Here is a 26,278-nt window from a genome sequence, read left to right on the forward strand (position 1 = left end):
AGACTTCAAGTGGTTTGTTAATCCAATTCAGAAATTTCTTTTTTACTTTTTTTCTCTTTGAACTTCCAGAATCAAATTTCTGTTAGAGTAGATGCCCTGCAAGCCAACGGTTGGCTAGGGAATTTATTGACTCAAGTGAAATAAACAATCTTTATTTTAATATAATTTAACTTTTTATGGTCTTGTTACACTTTATCTGTATACCCATGCAATCAGCATAGATAAAGTCCTTGATTATGCTTTAATACAAATGAATCGTAATTCGATGTTGAAACTCATTTGTAAACACTGCATATTCTAAATTCGTTCCTAGTCGATTCAGCCGCCTAAAACATGGATAAAGGTCGCTTGAGCTCGAGACTAGCATCTGTGATGTTGTGTACTGCGTTTCTTGGTAAGGGCATGGAGATGTCCAAACATGCAGATGGGTAGTCATATGATGATTATACCGAACAACCCTCCCTCGGACTTTCCAAGTGGTTATCATTCATCGAGAGGATAAGTCCGTGGTTATGATTGTACACCATTAGTCCTTACGACCCGGGACAACACTGAGGCTCTATATGCTAGGGCTGTGCTTTGACTCGTTTACCGGCTCCAGGAGAGTCATCAGGTGGCGAGGTTGGGTACAGTTGCGACACATATAGGAGCCAGTGCATTGTAGTCGGGGATTCACCGCTCACCTACGGGTGTGGATATCCTATGTGATCTAATGAAATAATAGTGCATGGAATCTCTGGCCAGAGTACGAGATGTACCTTGGAGAAGGAGTTCTCCAAATAGTACACGCGATGCCACTATTATAGTTATCACATAGTTATCGAATAAATATGCAACCCGCGATGAACCAATGGTTGCAGATTCGATCAGGATATATGAGATGAAGGGACCGTATTGTACGTTAATCATAATCGACTGGTTCTTGCAGGCACTATCAGTGATACCTAGGGGATCATGGGGCGATGCTACTAGACGCTCTTACCATGATCCGATGGGTGCAATCAGAAATGAGTTCTGACATTCTTGATCAAGGTGTTGATGAAAAGAATGGGGCTAACTAGGGTAAGCCCGAATAAGAATAAATGTTATTCTGAATCACAAAGAGTTGTGAACCCACGGCTGGCTATATCCCTGAACCATTGAGGGTCACACAAGCACTGGATCGTTTGTTCCCGTTGAGAGAATAAATTCAAGGAGTTGAATTTATATTATGATCTAGTAAATTCAAAGAGTTGAATTTATGATAATTAAATTTTGAGAAAATAAATTCAAGGAGTTGAATTTATGAGATGGTAAATTCAAGAAGTTGAATTTATGAAATTTGGAGAGAATAAATTCAAGGAGTTGAATTTATAAAATTTGATAATTTAATTAATTAAACTCAAAAGTTGGGTTTATTAAATATTAAATTTTGGAGGTGATAAAATTCAAGGAGTTGAATTTATAATTTAAATATTAAATTCAAATGTTGAATTTATAATGTATTTAATTTATTAAAGCTCAAATGTTGAGTTTGTTAAATAATAAATTAAATATGATGGGTAATATATTTAATGGACTTGTAGGAGTACAAGTCCAATATATTAAATAATTAAAGTTTAATGGACTTTGATTAATTAATTAAACTAGTTGGACTAGTCCAATTAATTAATTTAGCTCATTAATGTTAATTAAATGTGTCCAATTATTTTATTATGGTAATTAGACCATAGATGTTTTATTTAAATGGGAGACCTAAAAACCTAGTCTCCATAAGATATGCATTGAGATTGCATTTGATAAGGCATGCATTTTAGAATCTTAAATTTACTTAATTAATTGGATTAATTAAGTAAATAATAGATTAGAAAGATAATTAGAATTTTTTATTCTAATGGCATGCAATTATCTAGAATAAAAAGGGTAGCCTCCAATTCATGAAAAAGTTTTTTTCGAGAATCTCAATGAAAAACTCCTCAAATATTTTCGGCCATATCAAGAGGAATTTTGGTTTGTGCCGCCGTTCTCGTTTTTGATCTCAACGTAAAATCTCTTCTTGTTTTTCTAGTGCAAAACAGAAGAGGAACAATTGTTCTAGTCGTGGACCTAATTAGATGAAACGAAAGGAGTCTCTTGAAGAAAGTTCGTAGGGATTCATCAAGAGCCAGATCTGTTATACCGGATCGGTTGGTGTCCAGTGATTAATTCACCAAAGGTATAAAACTCTAACGCCCTATGAATGTTTTTGTTAAAACCATACGAGCGCCCAAACAATTATATTTTGATTGTCAAAATAAAAAAAAATAAAAATTTTAAAACTTCCGCTGCGTTTGGGCGTGTAGAAAACCGGGATCCAACAGTGGTATCAGAGCCAGGTTTTTCTAAATCATATGGTTTTGATATTGAATAATTTATTTCTAACCACACAAGAAAATTTTTCAGAAAATTATAGCACCATGAAAAAAATTATTTTTCCAAAAAAAAAAAAAAAAAAAAATCGGTCTGCCCGGAACAGTTCCGGGCAGATCCCGTGCGCAGGGCTGCGGGCGCAGCGCCCTGCGCACAGCGCGCAGCGCGCGCGCTGCGTGGAGTGTCCGCGCGGCGGCTGCGCGCGCGCCGCGCGGAATGTCCACGCAGCGCGGAGCCTCCGCGCGTGCGGCGTGCGGAACATCCGCATGCCGCGTTGCGCGCACCTGTGCGCTTCCAGCGCGCACAGGAGCGCCGCCACTGCCCGAAGCGTTCGGGCAGCGAGGGTGGCTGCCCGGGATCGTCTCGGGAAGCGTGCTGAATGAAGGGCCTGAATTGTTTGGGCCTAGGGTGCAATTTTCTGATTTTTCAAATTTTTGGGTAAAATTGATATTTTTGGAAAATTGGTTCAATTTTTATTTTAGAAATTAATTTTTGAAAAATTAATAATTTTCTTGTGAAATAAATAATTAAAATATGATTTTAATTATTTATGGTAAAAATGAGTTTTTACAAGAAATCAATTATTATTGATTTAATTGGAAATTAAATAAAGGTGATTATTTAATTTATTAAATCTTTTAATAATTGTGGTGGTTAGTGATAAAATTATTAGTTATATGATTTATCAATTAATTAAATTGTTTAATTAAATTGATGTTAATATTTGATATTAAATGCATGAAGGATGATCGAGAGCCATGACCAATGTGTTAGGTGTATGTTAGGATATTTTACTGTTTTATTCGTTTTTAATATTTGATATTATTAAAGTGAGCCTGATTTATGGCCCGTTCCCACCACATGAGATGTATCCCTTATGTGCCATGGCTATTTAAATGTAATATTAGAAATAGTGGGAGATCAAGACTGGAAGATGGTGGGCCCGATTAAGGAGATGAAGACATGTAAAATATTGGAAGCTCTTGTAATAGTTGCATTTGCATCCCTGCATTCACCTAGGTTTTGGACCTGGATCCATGTCTGGCTCACATGGATCTAATAGTGTTGGCGATCGATCATCCTTATTTAGTTGAATGTCATATTATGATATATGTGATATATAGTAGTATGCATGTATGTATATTATTATATAATCTAGTTGCATGAATCCGGCAAACATACAAACTCGTGGCACGCGATTTTTAAATTAAAATGATGAGACAATTTTTAAAATTAAAATCCCTCATTTTGAATAAGATTCCAAATTTATATCAAACCGAAAAAGTAAAAATTAAAGGAGTTTAATTTTTCCTTGCCTTCCATCAACCGTGGTTGCATGTTGATCGCTACCCGCGGACATTGTCTGGCTCATATTATTGGGGAGGCCTGTACGTCGGAAAGCTGTGACTTCCACCGGACATATGATGTGAATTGAGTGGAACTCCCATGACTTCGGCTCATATTATTGGGGGAACTCGTGGCGACCGTCTACTACAATTCAATATTGATGGGTTGGTTTGACACGCGAAAATAAACGACGTCATATTATTGGGTCCTTATTAAACGTGAGGCAAAACACGCGGAGGTTGCATAGGGATGCAATTGGACTCTACCTTTTAGAAATTATAATTGGCTGATATTATTCGGGATTATAATTGGCTAATTGGACTCTACATGCCTACTAAGGAAATATGATTTCCCTTTTTCATCAGAGGGTGGTGGAAATGTCAAAATAGTAGGAGGGAGATTTATAAAATAAAATCCATATTTTATATCTTAAAATTATTTTAAAATAATCAGCAACCATTATTCTGTTTCCGTATCAGTATATTTTTTCGATTTCGTCACGTCATACATTTCTGTTATTAACTAGCTAACCGAATCTAATTTTCAAGACTGGTTGGAAAATTATTCTGAATTCGGAGAAAATGACATACACACTAATGTCAGTCTTGTTGAACTGAAAAAGCATGCAAGATGATAGGACCATAGTGTGCAAGCTAAAGTGTGATGTGCTCGCTTCTATGTCAAATGAACTGTAGGGACAGTTTGAGGATATGTTGAATGTTGCTGACGTTCAAATAAACCTGCAAGAGTTGCATGGTACATGAAACTCGTACAATGATGCACACCAATTTCAAGGAGCTCATGACTAGACATATGCAAGATGTGGCTTTGGCCCATGAGCATAGTGTACGTATGACTATGCTTATTGAGGATGTGGTGGTCCTGGAATATGTGATTCCTAACGAGTTACTAGATAACATCAATTTGTTGTCTTTCTCTTCCTCATTTGACGGGGTTATGGTGAATTGAATAAGATAGATGATAGCCTTGATGAGCTAGTCAATACGCTTATAACTTATGAGATCACCATAAAACATGAAATTATTGTTTTTCTTATGGGCATCTCGTCAGACGAAAAATAGCCCACAAGGTAAGGGAAAGAAATGTTCTGCCCCTGACAAGAAAAACAAACCCAATAAGAAGTAAACTCTGAAAGACACTTAAAAGGCCTACAAAGCCCGATAAGTTAGAACATATTTATTTCACTGCAAGAAGTCCGGACATAAGAAATTATATGCGCCAGAAATGTTCTGGAAATGATAAGTGAAGTCCAAGTAAACATGATTTCAACAAAAACCAAAAGAAAGTTAGATAATCCAAATCTCACACAAATATGGCACGCTAGACTAGGTCATAGTTCCCAAAGAAGGATACACAAACTAGTGGGAGAAGACATGTTTGACTCGTCAGACATAAATTCTCTACCTGCTTGTAAATCCTGTCTAAAAGGAAAAATGACTAAGACTCCATTCGATGGAAACGTGGAACGCGTGCATGGTCTACTGGATTTGATCCACACAGACGTTTGTGGCCCGCTAAGTATTAGCACAAAATATGGGCAATCCTAATTCATTACCTTTACTGATGACCATTCGAGGTATGGGTACGATTTTGATGCTTTGAATCAGGGCAAGATTTTGTACTAAGAAGAATTTTAATTTTAATTTCATCGTTGTATTAATACACAGGTTTAGTATCAGATCCAGTGGAACATACATTATGCATAATAATATTTTTCAAATGAGTAAGTGGACTCGGTCCATATTTGAAATGAAAAATAATATTTTTTAATTGGTATGCCTATTGTATAGTAGACCGTGTCTCACAAAATTGATATCTGAAATGATTTTATATGAGTTTTTGTGTTTTGAAATTTCATATAATATTTTTTGTGAAATGAGAACGTACAGCTTCTTGAATAAAAAAATCCCTGATCGGCCTCAGGTTGTCCAAATTCAAACGCCATTCAAGGCATAGCCAGCATTAAAGAAAATCATATATATATATATATATATATATATATATATATATATATATATATATATATATATATATATATATATATATATATATATCTAACATACATATAAATATAGGAGTTCTAATTGTGAATTTTCTAATATACCCTTATTCATTTAAGTTAGTAAATTAAATCAATGGTTTTTTTAATGGGTTCCTTTAGTAATTTATTGTACATCGTAAATAACTTTTGATATTAATGCATATAGAATTTATCAATTTACCAATGGTTTTTTTTTTTGTTACTACTAAAATTGGTTGTTAAAATGAGTTGATTTTTTCATGGTTGCTAATGAATATTTAATGTTTTTATCTTATCTTTTATCTTACATATATACATACATCACTTTTATAACAAGTTGATGTTTAAATATGAACTAAGAAGCGTCATATTTTTTATTTAAATATATCATTTTATTTTTGTGACCCTATTTTCTCTTTATATATATATTTTTTTTTAATGTTTACAGTTGTTTTTATGCTTATTATTTTTATTTAACATTATTGGAAATATTATATGCATAGAAAATTTAAATCATATGTCTACATTATTGTGTCTACACGTGTTTGCAAATTTAGAATGAATATTCATAGTTCGTTTTCCGTGAAATGGGTCAATTCTACCCGTATTTATAATAATTAATATTTTTGTCATAAAAAATAATACTTTTTCATTACCAATGGTTTTTTTTTTTTGTTACTACTAAAATTGGTTGTTAAAATGAGTTGATTTTTTCATGGTTGCTAATGAATATTTAATGTTTTTATCTTATCTTTTATCTTACATATATACATACATCACTTTTATAACAAGTTGATGTTTAAATATGAACTAAGAAGCGTCATATTTTTTATTTAAATATATCATTTTATTTTTGTGACCCTATTTTCTCTTTATATATATATATTTTTTAATGTTTACAGTTGTTTTTATGCTTATTATTTTTATTTAACATTATTGGAAATATTATATGCATAGAAAATTTAAATCATATGTCTACATTATTGTGTCTACACGTGTTTGCAAATTTAGAATGAATATTCATAGTTCGTTTTCCGTGAAATGGGTCAATTCTACCCGTATTTATAATAATTAATATTTTTGTCATAAAAAATAATATTTTTTCATTAGTGAATCAAATAGGAGATTCGTCTAATAAAATGACTTGTGGGGCTCTCTCACAAAATTTTTTATGTTATCTAATTTATATATCTATTTTATTTAGCAAAATTACAATTGATATTTAATTTGCTAAATATTTAGTAGTGATTTTATTTTAACATTATTACGCTAATTTAGTTAATTAAGATAATTTTATTTGACAATATTTTGTCTATGTTTAGTCCTTTTAAGTACATCGTGATTTTGGTTTCGATAAAATTTACTATTATGTTATTTTTATTGTTTTCCCATTGTGAATTATATTTGGATGAAAATTTATATTTTTTAATTTGAGAGAGTTGTCATTGTGTTATAATCACATGGATTGAAAGTGTCATATGAATAAGTGAATATATATATATTTTCATTTTTTGTGTTTTATATATATTTAGATTGCTAAATACTCATAAACAATATGTTATTCGATTTTAAACATTATCTAAATCTCTTATTAGTTATCTACGTGCATCGCACGTATACATTCCTAGTATATATATATATATATATATATATATATATATATATATATATATATATATATATATATATATATATATATATAAAATGGAAAAATATAGGGTCAATTTGAACAAAAAGTTCTCTCTTACACAAAAGACTTTATAAGCTCAATCTTTATATATATATATATATATACACACACACACACACACAAACGCACACACGCACACACTTTTAAATAGTTTTTCAATATAGCAATCACCTTTTAAAAATATATATATTTTTCATTAAGAAACTTATCTGTGATGTCGTTACAATATCTTTCTCTATTTATTATGAATGATAATGGAAACAAATCTGTTTTTCTTGGAAGTACAATAAAATCTATCCTCTTTTGAAATATTTCCTTCTTTTTTTTATTGATATGGTTTGTAAATATTTTAGTCGTTATTATATGTATTTATAATTATGATTCAGAAATATGTATAGGGTCCAATTGCTGTAGTCTTCATGAAACAGATGCATATGGCGAAACAAGCTGTGTTTGCAATTGTTATTGTTTTGGTGTCCGTTTTCTTTTTCAGCAAAAGCAATGCAAGCAGCGCCAACAACATGTCCTTGATAGAAAGCGTGTGTAAGAAAACGTTTGACTATAATTTGTGCGTCTCTTCTTTGAAATCGAATCCTCGCAGCTTCAACACAGACGTAAAAGGGCTAGCGCGTATCATGATGGATGTAATACTAAGCAAAGTAGACGGAATACTAGGAGTGATCCGTCAACTGGTAAAGAAGACATCGGATCCCCGCATGTTGGAGTGTCTCAACAACGGCTGTTATATAGAGTACGATCGCAACACAGATAATATTAAGTATGCTATAGAATATTTGCAATCGAATTCTTTCAGGGAGGCATTAACTTCGGTGGATGATGCCTATGTAGGAGCTCAAGAAGGCTGTGAGGACTCTTTCGCTGAACTTAAAATCAAGTCGCCTATGACGGCTATAAACAAACATTTTGCTGCTCTTTGTAAAATCACCGAAGACATCATAAGCATCTTATATAAGTAGAAGATTAATATATATTTAAATTATGCATGCTTTAATTCTACAAGTTTGTCGGTATTTTAGCTATGAAATAGAGAACGAACACAAAGATAAAATGGAGTGCCAAATAAAAACAAATCAAAATATAATCATAGCATAACTGGAAGAAATCATGTCACAGAAAATTCTCACAAATCTAGGTAATAAGGTATTTTAGTTAAACCAATCCACTTTTGTCCTTGTATGAAGTTCCTTGCTGTGAATTTGTTGGCTTCTCTATATTTGATCGTGTGCGCCCATTTTACTCTACTGCTAGTATTTGCCCCTGGCCCCCGGTTATCATATTCGGCATAGTATACTTTGTCTACTCCGTGTCCTGGCCCTGCCCACTCCAACCAGCCTCTTGGATCAATCAGTTTATCCAAGAAACTCTGCATAATCACTGTTGTTGAGTAGTTATGCCAGGGCCGGCCTAAATAGCTCCTCACATTGAACCTCGGCAGCAGATCTGGCGCAGCTGCAATAGTGCAGTTTTGCATCACGATGCCTGAAAAAGGATTTTCTGATTCTCTTCCTTGCGCCGTGATGGTATTCGACTGCCCTTGTCGAGGTCTGCGAGCATAGACATTGCAATTTTGAAAGAGCGCTCGTGACTCACCAAATATAAAATCTACAGTTCCATAAATATCGCACTCCCTGAAAAATTGGATGCCCTGCCAGACATACTGATACCCTAGGAATCGACATCTGTAGAAAGCAGAATATAGACCTTGGATTGTCACAGCCACTGACTGGTTCATGTTTAGACCAGCAGTGTTCTCAAAGGTAACTTCTTTGGCCACAAAACCGTTAGCAGCAACTCCTGAAAATAAGTAACATAATAATCTGAATGAAATAATTCAATTGAAAAGGTCTCTCCTACATTTAATACACACACCACACACAAGTCAAGCAAAATTACGGAAGTCATGTTGTCATGTACTTACTAACTGTCGCCGTGTCGTAAGTTAGGAAGCCCGTGTTTGTGCTTCTATTCCCGGATATTCTAGTCTTGTCTATCCCATCTCCCACTAAATACAGGTTGATCTTCTACGTCGGAATAAAAACGTGTTCGTGATAAATTCCTGCTCTTATCTCGATGTAAGTTATCTTTGAACTGTAGTTTGGTGCTGCTGAAATTGCTTGGGAGATAGTGGTGAAGTTTCCACTACCATCCTTGGCAACTATGAAAGTCCTTTGTGGGTATACACCTCGTAATGCCCAGAGGAGAGATAACACGATACAAACGCAACTCATAATTAATTGTTTCTCCATGTTTCTATTACTGTTTTTCCTGCTCAAAACTTGCATCATAAGTGAGAACAAAAATATATAATATTAATTCTATGTTAATGTCTAATTAATTTAGACATTAACATAGAATTGTAGATACTGCCATAGTTGGGAAATCTGATGCAGAAAATTCACGGCAACATGGTCTTGTGGAACCGAAAATTAACACAAAAGAGGCCATGAATAACATCAATATATCATGTTTCGAAAGCCATTATAACCATCAATACTAACCGTAGAGGAGACAGAAACAAGTCCAAAGATGGTGACTTCTTGAACAAAGGACTCGAGGCTTTCACGGATGAGAGCATACATGCTGAGGTTGGGTGGTCTCAGCAGAACTTGTCCAAGGATTCAACATTTCCACGAATCCAAAGATCTGATGTTAATGATCCCCTAGAGAAACTATTTGAAATCTATGTTGACAGCGATAGAAAACTTATGATGCTCAAGAGAAAATCATTGAGAAAGGTGTTCATGTTCAAAAATCTTAAAGTGTTTGCATATCAAGCAGTCATGCGAATGATTCTTCATGTGCGTAACCAAGTGATATTCCGGCTGAGTGTTTTAAAGAGCCGAGTTCTAGGATATCGACAAGTCTTTCCTGTATTGAGATACAATTGACAGACATGATAACATTTACATTAATAGGAAATAAACTTTATAGAAATGAGAATGGCCTTATGATAATTAATATATGCATGCTTGTAATTTCGATAGTTATAGAAATGAGAATGGCCAACGATGGATTCTTTTTCTCATCCATTTACCAGAAATGAATTTGATGTATCTAATAATATGTGGTTTATATTAGTAATTAGGTGTAACGTTTGTTTCATTGTTTGTTTTTGGTGCTTCCAAATAAGGCTCTGGTGTTTTTTTTAATAAAATTACATATCCTTGTTCACTAGTATCTTTTACCAATGTGAGAAATGAAGAATTAATAGAAAATATCAAATTTGTGTAGTTTTTTTTTATAGCAATACTAGTATAGGTCACAAGTTTTTACAAGTATTTGTTATCTTACCACTATGAGGAAAAATGAAATTTTAATAGAAAACATCAATATTTAGTAAGCTTTCTATAAAAATTTGTGTGGTCAATTTTTTTTCTTAGTCGAAGAGATACATCTAAATAATATTTAATTTGTAAGTTTACTTAAAAAAAGTAAGAGATTAAGACTTTGGCTATATATTAATGTGGACACAACCTGATTACAAATATGAGTATGTTGATAAATATATCTCCAAATTATTTATTGGTGATTTACATTACCTCATACTTTTCAAATATTCGTACATTTGTCATCTCAAGTGTGTACTTGAATTTCTTCTTGGGGTTAAATTGCTAAGATTTTTTTAAGAAATTTTATTTTAAATTTGGGGTTTTTTTCAAAACAGTTAAGTAAAAGGTAAAGCCATTTTAATTATTCATGAGAAAAATTCAATGTGAGTTTAGAGATAAATTCTTTCTTTTTTTATATAGAAAAAATGACTAAATTTGATAGTATGATAAGATAATATTCAATAACATAAAATTTTATTCATGGCACCATTTTTTACCCACTTAGGTTTCTCTTTTGATGAGTCGATCCATTTTGATAAGCATACCTCAGTTAAGAGAGAAATTGAAGAAATATGTATACATTATTTGGAAATTACGAGCTCAAATTTCCATTTTAGAAAATTTACATGACATTGATAGAAAGCGTGTGTAAGAAAACACATGACTACAAGTTGTGCATCTCTACATTGAAATCGAATCATCGCAGCTTCAACACCGACATAAAAGGGTTAGCTATTATCATGGCGGGTGTAATACGAGGCAAACTAACTGAAAAAATCGAATCCTCGCAGCTTCAACACCGACGTAAAAGGGTTAGCTATTATCATGACGGGTGTAATACGGGGCAAAGTAACTGAAATATTAACAGTGACCGGTCACATTATTTTAGGTCTAAACTAATCAAATTACCAACAAACATAACTGGAAGAATCTTAATTAATTGTAAATGATCTCCTTAAAAAATGATTACGAACTATTTCTGTACAAAATTTGAAAAAGAAAAGTCTATAACAAATTTTTTAAAGTATTTACAAATACTACCTAAAATTGTGTTTGACTATTTTAACGTAGAGAAGCTATTTTAATCCAGAATTTTTTTTAAGATACTCTGCATTTCTTCATTTATTTTTTGCATCACAGCTGGTTATTTTTTTTGTATTATCAAATGTGGAACAATTTTGTCACTAATTACCAAACAAATTTCAGTTTAATTTTGTTTGTAGAAAAGGACAAAAATATGGTGTGCGGTGAAATAATATTTGATAGCCCACCATGTGATTCATAAAACCGTTTTTAGCCCTCTTTCTATTTTTATGAGTAGATTAGTTTTGAAAAGTAATAGGCCAATTAAGTTATAATGTGAAGAAATATGTATATATATTATATTATTTAAAATTTGAAAACAGAAAAATTCCATTTTAGAAAATTGGTATTATCAAGGCTACAAAGGTAAATTAACAATTTGAGGCACTTTTTACCTTTTTATTGCAAAAATATACTTAAATACTCTTTCTTCTACATAGATAGACATATTTTTACTCTTATCATATGTGATAAGATTCCACTTAAATCAAATGTCTCAAATTACGGTTCGGATTTCAAAGTATAACTTGTCTGCAAAATGTCTCGAGTTCGAAACCCAGTGACAACTGCTCCAACTTAAAAAAACTAAATTAAATGTGATGACAAAAATGACTGGTCTCATGGTTATCCAAATTTTATGTGTAACGAACTAGGAAACATGCTAATTTAAGTTTATAATAAAATATTTAGTTCCAAATGTGTATTACAAATTTATAGAAACATGGTGTGGCAACATTTCAATATTGTGAACTAAATTCATCCGAATTTTATTTTTATTTTTTTAAATGGCAACTAATAACGGGTTTAGTTTTCCATGGGCCTTGGGTCCTACAAGAGTAAGTGAAGGTACTTTAATCCAGAAGTCATCTTCGCAATATTAGCCCATTAGGCGAATTTGTTGGCCTCTCTCTTTATGGGCCTCAGAAGGTCCACTAAGTTGATATACTTATTATAATTCATCAGGGATTGATTGTAGAATTTGATATAAAAAAAACTATATCTTATTCATTGTAAATGCGTAACAAGTCTGGTTTCGATAATTTTTAAAATTTTAAATAAAATAAATTTATTTAAATTTAAAACAAATGGATTGTTAAATGTCCCACATCGGTTAGATAATTAACCTTTGAGTGGCATATATTGGCTTGGACAATCCTCCCCCCTTGAGCTAGCTTTTGGGGTTGAGTTAGGTCCAAGTTCCAATCTTAACATGGTATCAGAGCCCGGGTTTCACCGTTATGTGTTGGACTGCCTATAATTAGGCCACCCGTTCTGCCCATAATTGGGTCATTTGTAAACTCCACGCTCCAGATGTTCATTCCTGGGCGTGAGAGGGGTGTGTTAAATGTCCCACATCGGTTAGATAATTAACCTTTGAGTGGCATATATTGGCTTGGACAATCCTCCCCCCTTGAGCTAGCTTTTGGGGTTGAGTTAGGTCCAAGTTCCAATCTTAACATGGATGACTAAATTTAGTATCTTACAACTCCTTACGTTCCGGTCCTGCTTTCGATTTATTTCCGAAAATCACAAGCACCAAAATGGGTCTTGGGAGAATCCGAGTTTTATATTGATTGGGGTAATACTAATATTGGTAACTCCTTTTCCCCTCCCTAAAAATCCGTTATTTCCATTTTGCCAATCCTGATTTCTCGCTTCTGCTCTCTGGCTTCCGATTGCTATTCCACCAGGCGTCGCCGGAGTTCATTGAGGACCTTCTTCTCGTAGCCACTTGTTTTCTCCGATCCTAAGTTAGCGTTTCTCCTGTCTGTGGCTCGAGCCTCGAAGCCAGGGCCCCCACATACGAGTACCATCATCTGATTCCATAGAAAATAATAGCTCGCAGAATTTTTCAATGAGTCCAAGGCGTCCGCATAAGAAACAGAAAGAGCCAAGTTTCTCATATTTGAAGCTTGCTAAGAAACATGTACCATCGGATTTCCATATTTTCTTGTAACGCTTGAGGGGATTACGAACATCAATAGCAATTCGAATACGCATATAAGCCTTCCAAGGTCCTGGATTATTTTTGTTGTCGTATTGAAGGAACTTCCCTATGAAAGAGCCCAGTTACTTCCCAACACCCTCTGTCATATATCCGATTGGTAGATAATGGATTTGAACCCATAAATTTATGTGATGAAGGGGGACTTGCAATGGTTGTTCTTCATGTTTCAGATGATGGAGCAGTAGGAGGTTATTATCAAAGGTCCAATATGGCCCGCCGTCCAAGATTCGCCGCAAGTCGATAGCATGTTAGAGTTGGAAGATAAATCTTTTGGACCCGATTTCCCGAATAGTAATTCCTTTTCCCGGCCTCCAGATAGTAGATAGGCATTGCTTCATGATGTTGCCATTGATTTGCCTATCAGTCAAAAATGTTCCAACTAATCGGAACTCAGCAAATTCCTCTGTTGTGTTGAGGATCTCGGGGGCGAAGGAGATTTCTTCTCCTTCATCGTCGTCCAGTGATAATTCTTCCAGTCTTGTTTCCATTAGAAGAATATGTTAGAAAAAATGCTCTCAACAGGGAGAGGAAAAAAGGCTCTCAACAGGGAGATAAAATTAAAACAACATTGGAATGAATGTGATATTATTCCTTGTCATATTATGTGCATAATTGATATATGTTTTAGATATTCATAAATTTTAATATACTAGAAAAATGCACGTGCGTTGCACGTAAAAAACTAAACTACTGAAAATATATGTACGAAATTTTAATAATATTTAAATGAATTAAAACATGGTTATTAACATTTATCAACTGAAACAAACTAAGCCATAAAAAATAAAAAATCATGACCATATACGGTATATAAATAAGAGAAAGTATCTTATCCACTTGATACACTTTCCAATATGCTTCTTGGTTGATTTTGACAACTCAACAGCTCTTTGTTGTAGTTTGTTATAATATACATATAATTATTTTGATATGCTCAACAAGTATCTGATCGTCTTTAACATCTATTATGTTATTTACAATCCTTATCCGGGATCTGACATGCTCGTAGTTTGCTTCTTTATCACGACATTTTGTCGATTTTCTATATTGTTTTTATTTGATAATCTTATTTTTCCGACTATTTTTTTGTTGTTAAATGATTTTTCAGCTTTTGACAATAATCAACTATAACTCCTAAGAAAAAATGCTTTTACTCGTGATAAGTTTTCACTTGTGACTAAAAGTATTTTTAATCTATATATTCTTCAACAACATAACCAATGAATGGTGTTGCACCTTCTTCAAATATTGTGATATTTGTGATATCATTTTTATATATTTAGTATCATATTATCAACATATAGCTGTAAGGTTAATAAATTTTTAACAACTATTTCTCAATCAGTGTGAGAAAAATACTTGAATTTTTTTTTTCAAATGGCTATATCTTAGAATTGTGTCCTCATTTAATTTGACACAATTCAAGAAAGTCATCTTGATCGTCATTTTTTGAAAGCTTTGAAATAATGATTAGGAGCATCATGTCATGATGATGATATAGTTTTAATCTCATTTGTTGCGTTTAGAACATAATATTATATTATTCATTAAAACAAAACAAATTTTCTTCTATCGAGTTTATATTTTGTTTTATAATATTTTATATCTTGTGGAACGATATACAAAATTAATTATTGTATTTTAAAAAGCTTGAGAAGATATACGAATAATGTAATTAAGATATGCATATGAGATATCATTCAAATATATGTCAAAGTATTTGTCTTATTCAATATCTCATCTAATAATATAACCATTTAGATTTGATGAGCATTTTATGATAGTCAAAATTAATTTGATTAAATATTGTAGAATTTTATTTGAATTTCAATATTTTGCTAAGTGAATTTATTTGACGAGGATTTTTCTATGCTACCATCATATATGTTATAAATTAGCTAGTTAGACACTTTGACTAAAAAAAGAGACAAAAACAATCTCGTATCACCTCGAAATATATCGAGATAATATTGGAGAAAATAAAGTGAAACTGACTCAATGTATCAATAAAATGCACAGAATTGATCTGTTATATTGTGTCAACAAAGTTTTAGAATTGTTCTCATACCATTATAAATAGAATGAGAATTATGCACAATTTGCTTTTCATGTATTTCTTTTTCTAAATGAATAATTTTTTCTTTTTGAAAAAAACTATTTTATTGAGAAATATTGACATTTTATATGACATTCATATGTCGCACAACCATGAAGTAGCAACATAATCATTATATAACACTTAACGTACACATACAATTCTTCAATTCCTTCTTCATTATGTTTCGTTGAAATTTAAATCTGAATCATTCTTGATCTTAACATTTTGCTTTAAATATGATTTAATATATATGTATATGTTTCATGTTACTTAATTAGACCTAATTTCAAATATCTATAAAAAAAATGTGCTTGTTTCTTTGGTGTACCACAAGCCTAAGTCAACTGTTCCAGATATATACCGCAAAATTCTTTTAACAGCTTTCAAATGAGTGACTTTAGGATCAGCCTGGTACCTGGCACACAAACATACACTAAACATAATGTCGGGACGACTCGCACTCAAGTAAAGGAGACTGCCTATGATGCTGCGATACTGGGTGTTGTCAACACCGGTGGCAACATCGTCTTTGGACAATTTTTCAGTCGACCCCATTGGAGTTTTCAAGTGTTTAGTGTTTTCGACAGCAAATTTCTTTACCACATTCTTGGCATACTTAGATTGACATAGAAAGATACCATAATGCATTTGTTTAATTTGTAAGCCAAGAAAGAAACTCAATTTCCCTACCTTGCTCATTTCAAATGTGGTAGACATACAATTAACAAAATCAGTAACATGCTTTTGAGAAGAAGCACAAAAAATTATGTCATCCACATAAATTTGACACACAAGTATATCATGCTTTGACTTTTTAATAAAAAGGGTTTTATCAACCTCACCTCGTTTGAAGCCCAAGTCAAGCAGATATTCTGTAAGCTTACCATACCATGCCCGTGGAGCCTGTTTAAGCCCATACAGTGCCTTCTTCAACTTGTAGACATGGTTCGGGTGGTGTGGATCTTCAAATCCTTTAGGTTGGCTTACATACGCTTCTTCTTTCAAAATGTCATTCAAAAATGCACTTTTCACATCCATTTGATATAATTTTATGTCCATGTGACAAGCAATAGCAAGTAACAGTCGGACTGATTCAATTCGAGCAACAGGGGAAAATGTCTCATCAAAATCAATCCCTTCAATTTGAGTATACCTTTGAGCAACTAGCCTAGCTTTGTTTCTTACAACAATTTCATATTCATCAGTTTTGTTTTTAAAAATTCATTTGGTTCCAATAACATTCACATTATCGGGTCTGGGAACCAAATCCCACACATCATTCCTAACAAATTGTTCAAGTTCCTCACGCATTGCATCAACCCAAAGTTCATCTTTTAAGGCTTCATTTATATTTTTGGGTTCCATGAGTGAAACAAAACAAGAGTGACTTACTTGAGAGTACAAGGAAGTCATGCATACTAGTCCCATCATTTTGCGATAGTCTACCTTCTCCTTTCTTCTCGTTTGCATTCCTCCAAATGTTTCACCAATGATCTGAGATGATGGATGATTTTTCTGAATCTTACTGAGAACATCAATCTCTTCATTGATTACATCGTCATCATTCTCAGTATACTTTCCTAGTTCATCATTTGATTCTGCCAGAGCAGGTGTTGTCTCCGGTGTTAAAACACCGGGCGCACCATCTGTGTTAGGCAGTGTCTCACTTTCGTTCAGCAGCCCATCAATATCATCCTCGATTGTTTTTCCCGTTAGATCTGCAAGATCATCAAAAACAACATTAATAGACTCCATAGTCGTTCTTGTTCTTAGATTGTACACGCGATATGCACGACTATTAGATGATTAACCAAGGAATAAACATTTGTCACTTTTAGAGTCAAACTTTGCAAGATGGTCTCGGTCATTCAAAACGTAACATACACATCCAAAGACATGAAAATACTTGAGGTTCGGCCTCTTTCCCATGATGATCTCATAGGATGTCATGGTAGAACCACTCCTTAAGTACACACGATTTGAAATATGACATGCTGTGTTCAAGGCCTCGGCCCAAAATCTCTTTGAAATATTCTTTGAACTTAACATGACCCTGGCCATTTCTTGCAGTGTCCTGTTCTTCCTTTCGGCTATTCCATTTTGTTGAGGAGTCTTAGGGGCCGAAAATTCATGAGTTATCCCTCTCTTTTCACAAAATGATACAAAGTGTGAGTTTTCAAATTCTTTACCATGGTCGGTCCTTATCTTACCAACCCTCAGATTATGTAGGTTAGTAATCTTAGCATGTAATTTCTTGAAAACATCAAATGTATCGGATTTTTCTCTAAGAAATCTTACCCAAGTAAAGCGAGAGAAATCATCCACACAAACACATGAATACTTCTTACCTCCAAGACTTTCCACTTCCATTGGACCCATAAGATCCATGTGCAAGAGTTCAAGACACCGTGTTGTCCCAAAGTGTTGCAACACTTGATGGGGAACACGTGTTTGCTTACCTTTTTGACATGCACCACAAACATACGGAATTCCAGAGGATAAATTAGGCATACCTCTCACAGCATCGTACTTACAAAGATTCTTTAATGTCTTGAAGTTTGCATGTCCCAATTTTTGACGCCACAAGTTTAATTCGCTCACCTTTGAATGATTGCATACTAAGTCTTCTCCAAGTTGATAGCAATTATCTGCAGACCTTGTACCTGTCAAAATACGAGTATTAGTATTATCAAACACTTCACAATTGTCTTTATTAAACTTAACATGCAAACCGTCATCACAAAGTTGGCTTATGCTTATTAAGTTTGAGTTAAGCCCTTCGACATAAAGCACATTGTGTAGATTAGGCAGTCCATCAACATTCAAGGTTCCTTTGCCAGCAATTCTTCCTTTAGCACCACCACCATACGTCACATGACCACTCCTCAGTTCAACATAGTCAATCAAATGGTCTTTAGAACCTGTCATGTGGTGTGAACAGCCACTGTCAAAGTACCATATTCCTGCAATGTTAGTCTTTAATGAAGTATAAATAACGGAACATTGAATCTTAGCCTTTGGTACCCAAACCTTTTTTACCGTCGGTTTTCTGTTGGCAGTGTTGCGCCGGGTGTTATGCAACACCGGTGGCAACACCTGTTCTGATTCCCATCTCTTGTAATCATCTCTCAGTTTGAAGCAGTAGGGTTTGATATGACCAGGTCTAAAACAATAGTGGTAGATAAAGTGGCGTTTTCTGGATTTGGACTTCTTGATAGATATTTACCTTTTAGATGGAGTACCTTTTTCAGTTTGTGTAGCATTCGAGGTTTCAACACTTCCTTTGACAAAAACAGTTGGTTTTCTCTCAGTATTGGAAGATTCTCCAATTTCGAACAGACTGTTCGGATAACCAAGTCCAGCTTTGTCATTCTGTCCAGTCATCAAAAGTGAGTCAAGTTTGGATGAACTTGAATTCATCTTGGCAAGAATCTGAGTTGCTTCTCCAAGTTCCTCTTTGACTTTGCATAATTCCAAATCTTTCTTGCTTAAGATTACTTCAAGTCGTGAAATTTGTGACTTTAGCTCAGCATTCTCTTTGGAGAGAATTGCATTTCCTTTAGTTCTTTTGATCCAGTCTTCATATAATTCTTCGTTCATCGTCTGCACACTTTCTAGAGTGACTTCATCATCATCTACCTCTTGAGTTTCAGACTGACTTGCCTCCGCAAGGGTTGTAGATTTAAGACATACTGAATTCGAAGAGGTGTTGCGGCCAGGTATTGCAACACCGGTGGCAACACCCAAAGGATTGATTTGCATTGAGCGTTTTTCTTTGATCACAGAAGATAACGATGTGTGATTTTCAGATTCACTTGATCCTTGATCATCATCAGACTCTTCATCACTCAGGGTGACAGTCATGCCTTTGTTTTTCCTAAGTCGATTGGCACACTCATTGGCATAGTGTCCATATCCCGAACACTCTCTACATTGCACAGAGTCCAGGTTTCTGACATTAGATTGGATTTGCACTTCGGTCTTTGGTCGAAACTGTCCTTTCATAGGAGTAAACTTTTGAGCTTTTGCAAAAATGGAGTTATTGGGCAGCTCAGATTTTTGTCCAACTTTCTTCTTTTCTCTCATAGTCTTCAAATAATCACCAAATTTCTTAGTGAAAAGAGAGATCGATTCTTCACCTAAATCAGACTTATCCACCTCTTTAGATATTTGAAGAATTCATCATAAGATTCGGTTGAGGCTTCAAAGGCTATTGTCTTCCCTTTATCCTTCCTTTGTAGATCAAGATTCATCTCAAAAGTTCTGAGAGAACTCATTAGTTCATCCAAGTTGATCGTTGAAGTGTCTTTAGATTCTTCAATAGCGCAGAATTTGACATTGAATCTCTCAGGAAGAGATCTTAGAACCTTGTTCACCAATATTTCATTTGGTATGGGATCTCCTAGGCCATGTGATTCATTTGAGAGTTGTCTCAACCGGCAGTCATACTCAAGAATAGACTCCTTGTCCTCCATTCTCAAACTTTCGAACTTTGATGTCACTATCCTTAGCCTAGTTTTACGCACACTTGCGGATCCTTCACAGTGCTTTTGGAGTATCTCTCAAGCATCTTTGGCGCATACACAAATGGTGATTAAATTAAACATCCTTGTGTCAACAGATGAAAATATAGCATTGAGAGCCTTGGAATTAAAGTTTGAAGTTTGCACTTCATCGACAGTCCATGTACTTTCAGGTTTGAGCCGTGTGTCTCCATCAGCATCCTTGAGTTTTGGTGGATTCCAACCATCAAGTACACGTTGCCAAGCTCTTTCATCAATGGATTTAATAAAAACCCTCATCTTTACTTTCCACAATGCATAGTTTGATCCATCCAACACGGGAGGCCTAAAAACAGTATTTGTTGATCCTTCCATAATTCCTTTTTCACTCTGAAAACAAAACAAAACAGGATCTCACTTAGTAGCATCAAGTGGAGGCTCTGATACCAATTGAAAGTTCTGTTTCCACAGTGTATGTGTGAGTTGAGGGTGAGTGTTGTGTGTTACAGAATATAGGTGTTGTGCGTAGGTGTTGCAACACTCACGACAACATGCAGCGGAAGTTACGTTTTGACAAATTAACACACAACGTGAATTATAATAAAGTGAAAAACGAGATATGAATTATGCACAAGTATAAAATACTTGAGCGGTGCCTCAGGGCAAAATAATTCACTAGAAAACTTGTAAGTTTACAAAAACCAATACTAGTGAAAGAATAAAACAACTCCCTTATTAAGGCGAGTAACAAATTGCATCCTAAACCTCTAACAAACCGTATAACCAATATACAAGGGATGCATCAATCAACCGAGAAGTAAAAAGTCTTCAAAAATTCAACACACTAATCAACACAATGATTAGGTGTTGTCGTCATCGGATGTAAGCACTTCTCGTCAACACTTGAACAATAGTACGAGATAGCTTCGATCTCCAAACTCCTCGAACTCATTCGTCTCTCTTCTCGTCGTCACCGCCTTTTTTCTTCTTGTAGTCCTATTTAACCTAGACAAAAAAGCAATTTCATTAGGAAACAAACTCTTTAAACATAACGATAATATCTTAAAGATATTGTGATATCATATCATAAAAATATTATAATATCATATAAAATATTCAATATTATTCACATGTCTAGAAAGGCAAAATATTAACGATAAACATGGAAAGTATATCAAGGAATAAAATTCCTTTCAACTATGTTCTATGAGAAATTTTTAGACTCACGACAAGGTTAGACCTTGCCATGAGAATTTACTAAAAACTGATATTGGCAAGCCTGAACAAACATGGCCTCAAGAATATTTGCTTGAGATGCAATCTAAGTTGGTAAATATTGGGAGTAATATGGACCTACCACAAACATCTACATATGAAATTCCAATGAAATAAGTAACACGATGTGGAAGTGAAAAATGTTTTAGTAAGGATACAGTTGTGGATAAGTTTGTAGATACTGCCATCGTTGGGAAATCTGATGCAGAAAATTCACGACATCATGGTTATTGAATACACAATTAGCACAAAAGAGGCCATGAATGACATCAATATCATGTTTCGAAAGCCATTATAGCCATCAATACTAACCGTAGAGGAGACAGAAACAAGTCCAGAACTGGTAACTTCTTGAACAAAGGACTTGAGGCTTTCACGGATGAGAGCATACATGCTGAGGTTGGGTGGTCTCAGCAGAACTTGTCCAAGGATTCAACGTTTCCACGAATCCAAATATCTGATGGTACAAGTTGTCATCACAATATTAGTCCGTTAGGAGGAATTTTTTGGGCTCCCTCTATGGGCCTAGTAAGGTCCACTAAGAAAAAATTATTTTCGAAAATTAAACACATTTAACTGATATATTTTATTTGAGTTGATTTTCCCTCATATTCTTGCTCGGTTGACCCTTTGGATGAGTAAATAAACACTCAAAATGTTGGTCAAATCTAACTTGTGGTACTGATTTCTTAGGGATGCCAAAATGTGTTATTTGAGTCACGTCCTGTGAATTTATGATAGGAGAGTTTCTTTATTAAAATTTAAACTAAAGAGAACTTACTCTATTATCCAGAGTTTAGAATAATATACCTAATTGATCAATATGATGTATTTATAATCACTTGCTCTGAGTGGATTAATCTACTCTCCTCTTTTAGGGACACCTCAGTTCTGATTTCAAAGGAGTGATGTTGCTTCCATATGAACTATATCTTCATCGCATGGAAAGACACGAAAATAAGAGAATTCATGTTTTTGTTGATCTTTATATGTTAATAATTCTTCTACGTTGCTAAGATTTCTTCACTATTTAACAATTGACAGACATACTGAAGCAACATGAACGAAAATTTGATGGCTAATCACTATGTGCTATGAGAAATTTTTAGAGTCACGACAAGGTTAGACCTTGCCCTGAGAATTTTAGCCTGAACAAACATGGCCTCAAGAATATTTGACTGAGATGCAATCTAAGTTGGTAAATATTGTGAGAAAGATGGACCTACCACAAACATCTACAGATGAAATTCCCATGAAAGAAGTAAGACGATGTGGAAGTTAAAAATGTTTTAACGAGGATATAGTTGTGGATAAGTTTGTAGATACTGCAATAGTTGGGAAATCTGGTGTATAAAATTCACGGCATCATGGTCTTTTGGAATCAACAATTAACACAAAAGAGGCCATGAATGACATCAATATCATGTTTCGAAAGCCATTATAGCCATCAATACTAACCGTAGAGGAGACAGAAACAAGTCTAGAACTGGTAACTTCTTGAACAAAGGACTTGAGGCTTTCACGGATGAGAGCATACATGCTAAGGTTGGGTGGTCTCAGTAGAACTTGTCCAAGGATTCAACATTTCCATGAATCCAAAGATCTGATGATACAAGTTTTCATCACAATATTAGTCCGTTAGGTGGAATTTGTTGGGCTCTCTCTATGGGCCTCGTAATGTCCACTAAGAAAAAACATTTTCGAAAATTACACACATTTAACATATATATTTTATTTGAGTTGATTTTCCCTCATGTTCTTGCTCGATTGACCCTCTGGACGAGTAAATAAGCACTCAAAACGTTGGTCGAATCTAACTTGTGGTAGTGATTTCTTAAAGATGCCAAAATGTGTTATTTGAGTCACGTCCTGTGAACTTATGATAGGAGAGTTTCTTTATTAAAATTTAAACTAAAGAGAACTTACTCTATTATCCAGAGTTTAGAATAGTATACCTAATTGATCAATATGATTTATTTAGAGTCACTTGCTCTGAGTGAGTTTAATCTACTTTCCTCTTTTAGGGACACCTCATTTCTGATTTCAAAGGAGTGATGTTGTTTCCATATGAACTATATCTTCATCGCATGGAAAGACACAAAAATAAGAGAATTCAGGTTTTTGTTGATCTTTATATGTTAATAATTCTTCTACATTGCTAAGATTTCTTCAATATTTAACAATTGGCAGACATACTGAAGCAGCAGGAACGAAAAGTTGATGGCTAATCACTATGTGCTATGAGAAATTTTTAGACTCACGACAAGGTTAGACCTTGTCCTGAGAATTTACTAAAAATTGATATTGGCAAGCCTGAACAAACATGGCCTCAAGAATATTTGCCTGAAATGCAATCTAAGTTGGTAAATATTGGGAGTAAGATAGACCTACCACAAACATCTACAGATGAAATTCCCATGAAAGTAGTAAGACGAGGTGGAAGTGAAAAATGTTTTAGTGCGGATAAAGTTGTGGATAAGTTTGTAGATACTGCCATAGTTGGGAAATCTGATGCAAAAAATTCACGGCATCATGGTCTTGTGGAATCCACAATTAACACAAAAGAGGCCATGAATGACATCAATATAATGTTTCGAAAGTCATTATAGCCATCAATACTAACCGTAGAGGAGACAGAAACAAGTCTGGAACTCGTAACTTCTTGAACAAAGGACTTGAGGCTTTCAGGGATGAGAGCATACATGCTGAGGTTGGGTGGTCTCAGCAGAACTTGTTCAAGGATTCAACATTTCCACGAATCCAAAGATATGATGTTACAAGTTGTCATCACAATATTAGTTCGATATTGTGAAGAAAACTTCTAAAGGAATGCAGGCGATATTGATGAAATTTAGACCAGCCTTATCAAACAGATCAGAATCTCCAGAGCCCTCTATCCATTTGGATGATGATGATGATGGACCTATTTTTGGAAATAGTGGAATTTAAATATGAATTGTAAATTTTAATTTTTGTATTTTGATTGTAATATTTGTATTAAAAAATGAAAAATGACATCCAAATGATGCAAGCATGACAACGACAAATACTATTCAAGATTCCGAAAATATCCTAAACCCCAAATAAGAGATTCGTCTCACAAAATACGACCTGTGAGACCGTCTCACACAAGTTTTTGCCTATATATATATACACACACGCACACACACTTTTAAATAGTTTTTCAATATAGCAATCACGTTTTGAAAAATATATATTTTTCATTAAGAAACATATCTGTGATGTCGTTAGAGTATCTTTCTCTATTTATTATGAATGATAATGGAAACAAATCTGTTTTTCTTGGAAGTACAATAAAATCTGTCCTCTTTTAAATATTTCCTTCTTTTTTTTATTGATATGGTTTGTAAATATTTTAGTCGTTATTATATGTATTTATAATTATAATTCAGAAATACGTATAGAGTCCAATTGCTGTAGTACTCTTCATGAAACAGATGCATATGGCGAAACAAGCTGTGTTTGCAATTGTTATTTTTTTGGTGTCCGTTTTCTTTTTTAGCCAAAGCAATGCAAGGAGCGCCAACAACATGTCCTTGATAGAAAGCGTGTGTAAGAAAACGTTTGACTATAATTTGTGCGTCTCTTCTTTGAAATCGAATCCTCGCAGCTTCAACACAGACGTAAAAGGGCTAGCGCGTATCATGATGGATGTAATACTAAGCAAAGTAGACGGAATACTAGGAGTGATCCGTCAACTGGTAAAGAAGACATCGGATCCCCGCATGTTGGAGTGTCTCAACAACGTCTGTTATATAGAGTATGATCTCAGCCCAGATAATATTAAGTATGCGATAGAATATTTGCAATCGAATTCTTTCAGGGAGGCATTAACTTCGGTGGATGATGCCTATGTAGGAGAAGATGTCTGTGAAAACTCTTTCGCTGATGTTAAAATCAAGTCGCCTATGACGGCTATAAACAACCATTTTGCTGCTCTTTGTAAAGTAACCGAAGACATCATAACCATCTTATATAAGTAGAAGATTACAATATATTTAAAGTATTCATGCTTTAATTCTACAAGATTGTTGAGGACGAAGGTTTGACTTAATTTGTTTTTTTGTTTTTTTTAGCAATTAATTATTCTAATCAAACTCAATATTTAAAGTATTCATGCTTTAAAGATGTTTTTTAAAATAGCCTTATGTGTTAAAAATCCCATATTTTTTAAAATAATTGAAATATATTTACTTCATTATGCAATTTTTTGTTCGAATTTTATAACAGTCTTATAATTAAAAATGTAAGTTTGTTATAATTACTAAATTCATAAATATTTTTTGTGGGATAATTACTAAACTAAGCTATATTTTTTAGGGCTGCATTTGTGTTTAATACATTCATCAATTTTTTGCTAGGGAATTTTGGATTTACTAGGGTAATGTTTGAAAGGCCAAAGTGTGTAATATAATAGTTTGCTTTGATTAGCTCATATCATATTATTATGAATAATGGAAAAATGGGCTATTCAA

General features: G+C 33.9%; 2 protein-coding genes across 2 annotated transcripts; both read left to right on the plus strand.

The window, feature by feature from the left end:
* Window positions 1-7,900: 7,900 nt before the first annotated feature.
* On the plus strand, window positions 7,901-8,443 carry LOC140823994 (cell wall / vacuolar inhibitor of fructosidase 2-like). The gene has a single exon (XM_073185598.1). The coding sequence runs from the start codon at window positions 7,901-7,903 to the stop codon at window positions 8,441-8,443; it is 543 nt and encodes a 180-aa protein (XP_073041699.1).
* Window positions 8,444-25,246: 16,803 nt separating this feature from the next.
* Window positions 25,247-25,786, plus strand: LOC140823995 (cell wall / vacuolar inhibitor of fructosidase 2-like). Its single transcript, XM_073185599.1, has one exon. It carries the CDS (start codon window positions 25,247-25,249, stop codon window positions 25,784-25,786), a length of 540 nt encoding a protein of 179 aa, XP_073041700.1.
* The last annotated feature ends 492 nt before the right edge of the window (window positions 25,787-26,278 follow it).

This window comes from Primulina eburnea, chromosome 2 (assembly GCF_022965805.1).
Source record: "Primulina eburnea isolate SZY01 chromosome 2, ASM2296580v1, whole genome shotgun sequence".
Taxonomy (NCBI): Eukaryota; Viridiplantae; Streptophyta; class Magnoliopsida; order Lamiales; family Gesneriaceae; genus Primulina; species Primulina eburnea.

What these genes read in the sequence shown, in the direction of transcription:
- LOC140823994 (XM_073185598.1), top strand. Translation starts at nt 7,901, where the DNA reads ATGGCGAAACAAGCTGTGTTTGCAATTGTTATTGTTTTGGTGTCCGTT.
- LOC140823995 (XM_073185599.1), top strand. Translation starts at nt 25,247, where the DNA reads ATGGCGAAACAAGCTGTGTTTGCAATTGTTATTTTTTTGGTGTCCGTT.